This window comes from Onychostoma macrolepis, chromosome 17, assembly GCF_012432095.1.
Source record: "Onychostoma macrolepis isolate SWU-2019 chromosome 17, ASM1243209v1, whole genome shotgun sequence".
NCBI classification, from domain to species: Eukaryota; Metazoa; Chordata; class Actinopteri; order Cypriniformes; family Cyprinidae; genus Onychostoma; species Onychostoma macrolepis.
The window spans coordinates 31,882,816-31,895,050 of record NC_081171.1 but is presented as its reverse complement, the minus strand read 5'-3'; the positions used below and the strand labels follow the sequence as shown (position 1 = coordinate 31,895,050).

At 40.8% G+C, this 12,235-nt stretch overlaps 1 protein-coding gene across 4 annotated transcripts in view; it reads right to left on the bottom strand.

Annotated features, from left to right (window-relative positions):
• The window catches only part of atxn3 (ataxin 3), a 31,767-nt gene extending 20,257 nt beyond the window's left edge, over positions 1-11,510 (bottom strand). For 2 of the 4 annotated variants that reach the window (XM_058748359.1, XM_058748360.1), the window contains exons 1-4: positions 11,421-11,439; positions 11,179-11,303; positions 9,764-9,928; positions 9,631-9,675 (exon numbers count right to left, since the gene is read on the bottom strand). In XM_058748359.1, coding sequence (XP_058604342.1) covers positions 9,631-9,675; positions 9,764-9,928; positions 11,179-11,202 — 234 coding nt within the window. In that variant the 5' untranslated portion in view covers positions 11,203-11,303; positions 11,421-11,439. Of the gene's footprint in view, positions 1-9,630; positions 9,676-9,763; positions 9,929-11,178; positions 11,304-11,420 lie in introns of all 4 variants that reach the window. The other 2 variants (XR_009266620.1, XM_058748361.1) reach the window with 2 other exon arrangements.
• Positions 11,511-12,235: the final 725 nt, after the last annotated feature.

Here is a 12,235-nt window from a genome sequence, read left to right as displayed (position 1 = left end):
AACACAGCGATCCACTCAAAACACCATCAAAACACAACGCATCCGCTCAAAACACCATCAAAACACAGCACATCCGCTCAAAACACAGCACATCTGCTCAAAACAGTGCATCCACTCAAAACACCACCAAAACACACCATCAAAACACAGTGCATCCACTCAAAACACCACCAAAACACACCATCAAAACACAGCGCATCCACTCAAAACACCATCAAAACACAGCACATCCGCTCAAAACACCATCAAAACACAACACATCCACTCAAAACACCACCAAAACACACCATCAAAACACAGTGCATCCACTCAAAACACCACCAAAACACACCATCAAAACACAGCGCATCCACTCAAAACACCATCAAAACACAGCGCATCTGCTCAAAACACCATCAAAACACAACACATCCACTCAAAACACCATCAAAACACAACACATCCACTCAAAACACCATCAAAACACAACACATCCGCTCAAAACACAGCACATCTGCTCAAAACAGTGCATCCGCTCAAAACACAATCCAAACACAACACATCCGCTCAAAACACACCATCAAAACACAGCGCATCCACTCAAAACACAGCACATCTGCTCAAAACAGTGCATCCGCTCAAAACACAATCCAAACACAACACATCCACTCAAAACACCACCAAAACACACCATCAAAACACAGCGCATCCACTCAAAACACCATCAAAACACACCATCAAAACACAGCGCATCCACTCAAAACACCATCAAAACACAGCGCATCCGCTCAAAACACCATCAAAACACACCATCCAAACACAACACATCCACTCAAAACACACCATCAAAACACAGCGCATCCACTCAAAACACCATCAAAACACATCATCAAAACACAGCGCATCCACTCAAAACACCATCAAAACACAACGCATCCGCTCAAAACACAGCACATCTGCTCAAAACACCAACAAAACACACCATCCAAACACAACACATCCACTCAAAACACCATCAAAACACAGCGCATCCACTCAAAACACCATCAAAACACACCATCAAAACACAGCGCATCCACTCAAAACACCATCAAAACACAACGCATCCGCTCAAAACACCATCAAAACACACCATCCAAACACAACACATCCACTCAAAACACCACCAAAACACACCATCAAAACATAGCGCATCCACTCAAAACACCATCAAAACACAGCGCATCCGCCAAAACACCATCAAAACACAACGCATCCGCCAAAACACCATCAAAACACACCATCAAAACACAGCGCATCCGCCAAAACACCATCAAAACACATCAAAACACAGCGATCCACTCAAAACACCATCAAAACACAGCGATCTGCTCAAAACACCATCAAAACACAACGATCCGCTCAAAACACCATCAAAACACACCGTCCAAACACAGCGCATCCACTCAAAACACCATCAAAACACACCATCAAAACACAGCGCATCCACTCAAAACACCATCAAAATACAGCGCATCCGCTCAAAACACCATCAAAACACAACGCATCCGCTCAAAACACCATCAAAACACACCATCAAAACACAGCACATCCACTCAAAACACCATCAAAACACAGCACATCCGCTCAAAACACAGCACATCTGCTCAAAACAGTGCATCCACTCAAAACACCATCAAAACACACCATCAAAACACAGCACATCCACTCAAAACACCATCAAAAAACAGCAAATCCACTCAAAACACCATCAAAACACAACACATCCGCTCAAAACACCATCAAAACACAACACATCCGCTCAAAACACCATCAAAACACAGCACAGCACATCTGCTCAAAACAGTGCATCCGCTCAAAACACCATCAAAACACAGCGCATCCGCTCAAAATACCATCAAAACACAGCACATCCGCTCAAAACACAGCACATCTGCTCAAAACACCATCAAAACACAGCACATCCGCTCAAAACCATCAAAACACAGCACATCTGCTCAAAACACCATCAAAACACAGTGCATCCGCTCAAAACCATCAAAACACAACACATCTGCTCAAAACACCATCAAAACACAGCGCATCCGCTCAAAACACCATCAAAAAACACCATCAAAGCACAACACATTTGCTCAAAACAACATCAAAACACAACACATCCGCTCAAAACACCATCAGAAAACACCATCAAAACACAACACATCCACTCAAAACACCATCAAAACACCATCAAAACACATCCGCACAAAACACCATCAAAAAACACCATCAAAACACAACACATCCACTCAAAACACCATCAAAAAACACCATCAAAACACCATTAAAACACAACACATCCGCCAAAACACCATCAAAACACCATCAAAACACAACACATCTGCTCAAAACACCATCAAAACACAACTCATCCGCTCAAAACACCATCAAAAATCACCATCAAAACACAACTCATCCGCTCAAAACACCATCAAAAAGCACAACACATCCGCCAAAACACCATCAAAACACAACACATCCGCCAAAACACCATCAAAACACAACACATCCGCCAAAACACCATCAAAACACAACTCATCCGCCAAAACACCATCAAAACACAACACATCCGCCAAAACACCATCAAAACACCATCAAAACACAACACATCCGCCAAAACACAATCAAAACACAACACATCCGCTCAAAACACCATCAAAACACAACGATCCGCCAAAACACCATCAAAACACAACACATCCGCCAAAACACCATCAAAACACAACACATCCGCTCAAAACACACCATCAAAACACCATCAAAACACAACTCATCCGCTGAAAACACCATCAAAACACAACACATCCACTCAAAACACCATCAAAAAACACCATCAAAAGACAACACATACGCTCAAAACACCATCAAAAAACACCATCAAAACACAACACATCCGCTCAAAACACCATCAAAACACAACTCATCCGCTCAAAACACCATCAAAAAACACCATCAAAACACAACACATCTGCTCAAAACACCATCAAAACACAACACATCCGCTCAAAACACCATCAAAACACAACACATCCGCTCAAAACACCATCAAAACACAACACATCCGCTCAAAACACCATCAAAACACAACACATCCGCTCAAAACACCATCAAAAACACCATCAAAACACAACTCATCCGCTGAAAACACCATCAAAACACAACACATCCACTCAAAACACCATCAAAAAACACCATCAAAACACAACACATACGCTCAAAACACCATCCAAACACAACACATCCGCTCAAAACACCATCCAAACACAACACATCCGCTCAAAACACCATCCAAACACAAGACATCCGCTCAAAACACCATCAAAACACAGCACATCCACTCAAAACACCACCAAAACACAGCGCATCCGCTCAAAACACCATCAAAACACAGCACATCCACTCAAAACACCACCAAAACACAGCGCATCCGCCAAAACACCATCAAAACACAACGATCCGCCAAAACACCATCAAAACACACCATCAAAACACAGCACATCCGCTCAAAACACAGCACATCTGCTCAAAACAGTGCATCCACTCAAAACACCATCAAAACACAGAACATCCGCTCAAGACACCATCAAAACACAGCGTATCCGCTCCAAAACTCATCAAAAAACACCATCAAAGCACAGCGCAAAACACAACACATCCGCTCAAGACACCATCAAAAAACACCATCAAAACACAGCACATCCACTCAAAACACCATCAAAACACAGCGTATCCGCTCCAAAAACCATCAAAACACCATCAAAACACAGCACATCCGCCAAAACACCATCAAAACACAACACATCCACTCAAAACACCATCCAAACACAACACATCCGCTCAAAACACCATCAAAACACAGCACATCCACTCAAAACACCACCAAAACACAGCGCATCCGCTCAAAACACCATCAAAACACAGCACATCCACTCAAAACACCACCAAAACACAGCGCATCCGCTCAAAACACCATCAAAACACAACGCATCCGCTCAAAACACCATCAAAACACACCATCAAAACACAGCACATCCACTCAAAACACAGCACATCTGCTCAAAACAGTGCATCCACTCAAAACACCATCAAAACACAGCACATCCGCTCAAAACACCATCAAAACACAACACATCCACTCAAAACACCATCAAAAAAACACCATCAAAACACAACACATCCGCTCAAGACACCATCAAAACACAGCGTATCCGCTTCAAAACCATCAAAAAACACCATCAAAACACAGCGCAAAACACAACACATCCGCTCAAGACACCATCAAAAAACACCATCAAAACACAGCACATCCGCTCAAAACACCATCAAAACACAACACATCCACTAGGGATGGGCGATATCTTATCGTTTAAAATCGTTTATACCGTTAAAAATTCTCCCCACGATAAACATTTATCTTCCCGCGATAATAACGATAAAGTCCAGTTGTTGACATATAGTTGTTGAAGGTGGACTTGAAATTGAGGAGTTTATCGCTAAATGAGGAGCAAGGTTATTTTCGTAAACGAAAAATAAAACTAAGACAAAAACGATTGATGAAAAAACTATTTCATAAACTGAAATAAAATAAAAATGTCAAAATATTTGATAAACGAAAACGAAACGAAACTAACAACAGTTATTAATTAACTAACTGAAATAAAATAATAATTAACAAAAATAAATGATCGCCAGAATCATTACGCTCTCACCCCTTGGCTGAAAAATATATGAGCTGTGTGGCGGTTTAGGGAAATACATGTAAATGGCGCATCTCTGACGGAGAGACGCAAAGCGGTTTAAAGCAGAGTCCTGCACGGGTCCTGTTTGGTAAACGTGCACCAGCAGAACTTAACAGAACACCGACCCGTTACCCGACAGCAGCTCTAATTTATTTCTGTACCAGACCAGAACCGTTTGACATAGTCCGAGTCGAACCGCACCGCATTAATCTACAACATCAGGTAGGCATCCACCAAAACACCACCAAAACACACCACATCCACTCAAAACACCACCAAAACACACCATCAAAACACAGCGCATCCGCTCAAAACACCATCAAAACACAGCGCATCCGCTCAAAACACACCATCAAAACACAGCGCATCCGCTCAAAACACCATCAAAACACAGCGCATCCGCTCAAAACACACCATCAAAACACAGCACATCCACTCAAAACACCATCAAAACACAACACATCCGCTCAAAACACCATCAAAACACAGCACATCCGCTCAAAACACAGCACATCTGCTCAAAACAGTGCATCCACTCAAAACACCACCAAAACACACCATCAAAACACAGTGCATCCACTCAAAACACCACCAAAACACACCATCAAAACACAGCGCATCCACTCAAAACACCATCAAAACACAGCACATCCGCTCAAAACACCATCAAAACACAACACATCCACTCAAAACACCATCAAAACACAACACATCCACTCAAAACACCACCAAAACACACCATCAAAACACAGTGCATCCACTCAAAACACCACCAAAACACACCATCAAAACACAGCGCATCCACTCAAAACACCATCAAAACACAGCGCATCTGCTCAAAACACCATCAAAACACAACACATCCACTCAAAACACCATCAAAACACAACACATCCACTCAAAACACCATCAAAACACAACACATCCGCCAAAACACAGCACATCTGCTCAAAACAGTGCATCCGCCAAAACACAATCCAAACACAACACATCCGCTCAAAACACACCATCAAAACACAGCGCATCCACTCAAAACACAGCACATCTGCTCAAAACAGTGCATCCGCTCAAAACACAATCCAAACACAACACATCCACTCAAAACACCACCAAAACACCACCAAAACACACCATCAAAACACAGCGCATCCACTCAAAACACCATCAAAACACACCATCAAAACACAGCGCATCCACTCAAAACACCATCAAAACACAGCGATCCGCTCAAAACACCATCAAAACACACCATCCAAACACAACACATCCACTCAAAACACACCATCAAAACACAGCGCATCCACTCAAAACACCATCAAAACACATCATCAAAACACAGCGATCCACTCAAAACACCATCAAAACACAACGATCCGCCAAAACACAGCACATCTGCTCAAAACACCACCAAAACACCACCAAAACACACCATCCAAACACAACACATCCACTCAAAACACCATCAAAACACAGCGCATCCACTCAAAACACCATCAAAACACAGCGCATCCACTCAAAACACCATCAAAACACAACGCATCCGCTCAAAACACCATCAAAACACACCATCCAAACACAACACATCCACTCAAAACACCACCAAAACACACCATCAAAACATAGCATCCACTCAAAACACCATCAAAACACAGCGCATCCGCTCAAAACACCATCAAAACACAACGCATCCGCCAAAACACCATCAAAACACACCATCAAAACACAGCGCATCCGCTCAAAACACCATCAAAACACAACGCATCCACTCAAAACACCATCAAAACACAGCGCATCTGCTCAAAACACCATCAAAACACAACGCATCCGCTCAAAACACCATCAAAACACACCGTCCAAACACAACACATCCACTCAAAACACCACCAAAACACACCATCAAAACACAGCGCATCCACTCAAAACACCATCAAAACACACCATCAAAACACAGCGCATCCACTCAAAACACCATCAAAATACAGCGCATCCGCTCAAAACACCATCAAAACACAACGCATCCGCTCAAAACACCATCAAAACACACCATCAAAACACAGCACATCCACTCAAAACACCATCAAAACACAGCACATCCGCTCAAAACACAGCACATCTGCTCAAAACAGTGCATCCACTCAAAACACCATCAAAACACACCATCAAAACACAGCACATCCGCTCAAAACACAGCACATCTGCTCAAAACAGTGCATCCACTCAAAACACCATCAAAACACACCATCAAAACACAGCACATCCACTCAAAACACCATCAAAAAACAGCAAATCCACTCAAAACACCATCAAAACACAACACATCCGTCAAAACACCATCAAAACACAACACATCCGCAAAACACCATCAAAACACATCAAAAACACATCACATCTGCTCAAAACAGTGCATCCGCCAAAACACCATCAAAACACAGCGCATCCGCTCAAAATACCATCAAAACACAGCACATCCGCTCAAAACACAGCACATCTGCTCAAAACACCATCAAAACACAGTGCATCCGCTCAAAACACAACACATCTGCTCAAAACACCATCAAAACACAGCGCATCCGCTCAAAACACCATCAAAAAACACCATCAAAGCACAACACATTTGCTCAAAACAACATCAAAACACAACACATCCGCTCAAAACACCATCAGAAAACACCATCAAAACACAACACATCCACTCAAAACACCATCAAAAAACACCATCAAAACACATCCGCACAAAACACCATCAAAAAACACCATCAAAACACAACACATCCACTCAAAACATCATCAAAAAACACCATCAAAACACCATTAAAACACAACACATCCGCTCAAAACACCATCAAAAAACACCATCAAAACACAACACATCTGCTCAAAACACCATCAAAACACAACTCATCCGCTCAAAACACCATCAAAAATCACCATCAAAACACAACTCATCCGCTCAAAACACCATCAAAAAGCACAACACATCCGCTCAAAACACCATCAAAAAACACAACACATCCGCTCAAAACACCATCAAAAAACACAACACATCCGCTCAAAACACCATCAAAACACAACTCATCCGCTCAAAACACCATCAAAAAACACAACACATCCGCTCAAAACACCATCAAAAAACACCATCAAAACACAACACATCCGCTCAAAACACCATCAAAACACAACACATCCGCTCAAAACACCATCAAAAAACACAACGCATCCGCTCAAAACACCATCAAAAAACACAACACATCCGCTCAAAACACCATCAAAACACAACACATCCGCTCAAAACACCATCAAAAACACCATCAAAACACAACTCATCCGCTCAAAACACCATCAAAACACAACACATCCACTCAAAACACCATCAAAAAACACCATCAAAACACAACACATCCGCTCAAAACACCATCAAAACACAACTCATCCGCTCAAAACACCATCAAAAAACACCATCAAAACACATCACATCTGCTCAAAACACCATCAAAACACAACTCATCCGCTCAAAACACCATCAAAACACAACACATCCGTCAAAACACCATCAAAACACAACACATCCGCTCAAAACACCATCAAAACACAACACATCCGCCAAAACACCATCAAAACACCATCAAAACACAACTCATCCGCTGAAAACACCATCAAAACACAACACATCCACTCAAAACACCATCAAAAAACACCATCAAAACACAACACATACGCTCAAAACACCATCAAAAAACACCATCAAAACAACTCATCCACTCAAAACACCATCAAAAAACACCATCAAAACAACATATCCGCTCAAAACACCATCAAAACACAACACATCCGCTCAAAACACCATCAAAAAACACCATCAAAACACAACACATCCGCTCAAAACACCATCAAAACACAACACATCTGCTCAAAACACCATCAGAACACAGCGCATGTGTTCACTCCATCACAACACTGCCAGAGCTGTGCAGAAGAGAGTCAACATGAAATTGAGCGCAACTCTTGTGATGGCAGACTCAGACGATCAGATGGGGAAATTATGAAAAGGAAGCTGTCTCAGAGGTAGAGCGAGTCTTTACAGTAAGATGAAAGACAGACATGTTCTCATTCTTTGGAAAATCATGCACAAAAAGACCAGGAACATGAATTAAAACGGATTGCAGCTTTAGTGCTCTCCCATGTCCACATGGTTGCCTTGTCCAAATACCCACACTTGCGGTCTTGGCCACTTGAGAGCGTGTGTGCAAGACTGTCCCAGGTCTTTAAAACACCAAAGCGCAATGCCCTTAACACACACAAAATCCACTCCGAAGCGCTATTCGAGGCTTAGTGTATCCCATCATGCATCATGTTTTGGAATAAATGGTGAGATTTTTGCCGAGATCTCACAGAAAACTTTCCAATGCAAGTTAAATATTCATATAATAATTAGATAGGGCCTATTATTACTTATCATTTGGTAGAAAAACAAAGTGTTGCACATTTTATTTGTGCAAAGTTGAGTAGTGGTGATATTTATTTTGTACATTTGCAACTGTTTTTCATCACTTAATTAGAAGCACCACAAATTAAATTGTGTCATGTTATAGGGACCACTGAACAGACATTTAGAAGTTGATTTTAAAATGCTAAGTATTTCAAATAAAAACAAAGCTATTGGATTTTTACAACACTATAAGTGTGTCCATCAGGTAATGAAAAGTTCGACACACACTTGTGGTCTTCATCCTCACTTGGACACTTAGGCCAAATACAGGAAATACGTCATATAAGTAGTGCTCAAGTGACCGCAAGTGTGGGTATTTGGACAAGGGGTCTATTCTCGAAGCATCGCTCCACTAAACTGCTTTACTGTGAATCAAACGTGACTCACCTGAATGGAGAAGAAGCCACTGTCATCCATGTTTCCCGACGGTTGCTAAAGATGGTAGAACACAAGCGTATTACGACTGTGATTACGTATAACAGTGACACTTGTTCTTTGAACTGAGCCGTGTGTGGAGCACCTGCAGAAAGGTCCTGTACTCCTCCGTCTGGACGCCTCCTTCAGCCATGCGCATGCGCTCCTCCTCATCCAGCTGCTGCGCGATGGACGACAGCTCCACCGGACTGAAGTACTCTCCCTGCAGGAGGTTGTTCAAGCAGTGCTGCGCACACAGAGAGCCTTCTTGCTGGAAGACACACAGAGACACAGCAACAATATCACTTTTTCAAAAATACGTTTATATTCAGTCATCAAATAACCTTGCAACATTAACTTTCTTATAGGCACATAATAAACAAACATTAACTGTAACACCCCTTCCCTGGCCTGTTAATATACAATACAGTGACATTCAAAAACAACTTTTAAGTTACAATACATTGCATTAAGGTTTGGGAATAGAACTCCTTTTGAGGTAACAGAAGAAAGAGTCCCAAATTTTGTGAAATTGTCCAATGTTGTCTTTTAAGAGATATCTGGTTCGTTCATATCAGTTCCTCAGGCCAGAGTTTAGCAGCAGGAGGGCTGGCCTTTAACAGCTTCTTGGCTGTTATCAAACAACACCCAAGGAATTTCTGTTGAGTACTGCTCAGTGAATATGTATAATTAGAATGTCCTAATATAATGAGCACTAGGTCTGGTTCCAAGTTTACATTAAAAACCTCCCTGTATTTTATGACAGAAAATAAAACTATGAGCCAAGTCAGCCTCCTCTGATTTGCACTCATCACAAAGAGGGGAGACACTGAGGAAAATCCTTTGTAATTGCTTTTTTGAAAAGCGTAATCTATATAAGACCTTAAATTGAATGAGGCATAATCTAGTATTGACCAATTGTTTACACTCTGCCAAATCTCTTCAGAGATTCCAGTTACAATCTCTCTGTGGAGGAGGAAACAGCTGCTAGTAATCTTCCATAACAATATCACTTCTTTACAGTACTAACCATAGTTATTTCAGTTCTTGATCTTACAGTAAAACCACTGAAGCACACTGATCGCTCTGCACCAGGACATCCCATAATAACCGAGCATTACTGTAGTAAACCAGTATCATCATGACATTCTGAGCACTAGTCTGGACTACTGTATTAGTCATGTGACTATCATTCATTCAGTGCTACGGTGTATAATAAAGTACCATGGTACATGTTTGTAAACGTAGTTACTGTGATGTTTATAGAAACACAACCAACAACAGAACATGAGAATAATGAAAGTGACACACACTGACAGCAAACAAACATATAAAAGATCTTCAGTCCATTTCTAATAGTTGACAGTCGAGGAAAGTCCAAAAGCCTTCATATAAACCCGACTGAACCCATTCGTGTAAAGATACGCTGACACGCAGACAAATCTCTCATTTAGGGGTGACGAACAAGCAAGAAATATAAATATAAGTCATAAATATAATTCGCTAAAAGGCGATCCTTACTTTTTCGTGGAAAATAGACTCCATGTTTGAAAGTGTGAATGACGGAACAGCCGGAAACAACGATATGTCAAACCATATCAAAATAAAAGTCACCCCATAACACAAACTCACGTCAAATTAAACAACTGAAACAAAGTTAAATGTACAGATTAGGATTATACAGAACTTGTTAAATGGTCGTTTTTTATTGCATATTAAATAATTACAAAATGATAACTGATTATATTTTATTGTAATCGTACAGTTATTGACAGTGTTAGTAGGTGTTTTCAAACCGTCTGGAGCCTCCCTAGAGATGGATCGTGCTTGACCGATTCCTTTTATTGCGTTGGTCACGTGACAAATGAACGACCTCGAGTGCATTTGTATTTAAATTGTAATTACGACGTCAGGTGCGTTTAAATTTTTTTTATTTTTTTTTTCGGAGCAATATGATGACTTTTACTGCATAAAATAAAAAAATGTCAGGCCCTGTCACAGACAAATTTGTATATGTTAGAATGGTTACCTAATAAATTTCTTTGATTTCTTATTGGTCACATGTCCCTGATTGCATTTAACATGGTTTTGTAATTCCTATAAGAAATATAAGCAACTTTTCGGTCAACTGTAGTACACAAAAATCACAGAAGGTAGGCACTCATATAGTTGTAAAAAAAAACTACCTTTACATAGGAGATTTTTACAAAAACATAGCAGTGGATATTTACTCCCACCTTCATCTACACAGTTAAAGAGAGTCATTCATCAATATTTCCTCAAATAGTACATTTTTATATCATAATTTCCTGTGTGACAGGACTGACTTTATGGATTTCTTTGATGCAGAAAAAGTTATGCTTTTGTTTTTTTTTTTTTGACAAAATGTAAAACATAATACAAAAAAAGTCCAAAAAGACTCATTCATACACATTTCAAAACTGTCGAGGATAGAATACGCAAAAAAGCCTTTGGCTTATTTCCATTGTGGTCCTCGGTATTTAAAAAAATGGACGAACAAATCATAAATGGAGTGCAATCCACATCAAGTTCAGAAACTCACCGCACAAACTTCAAA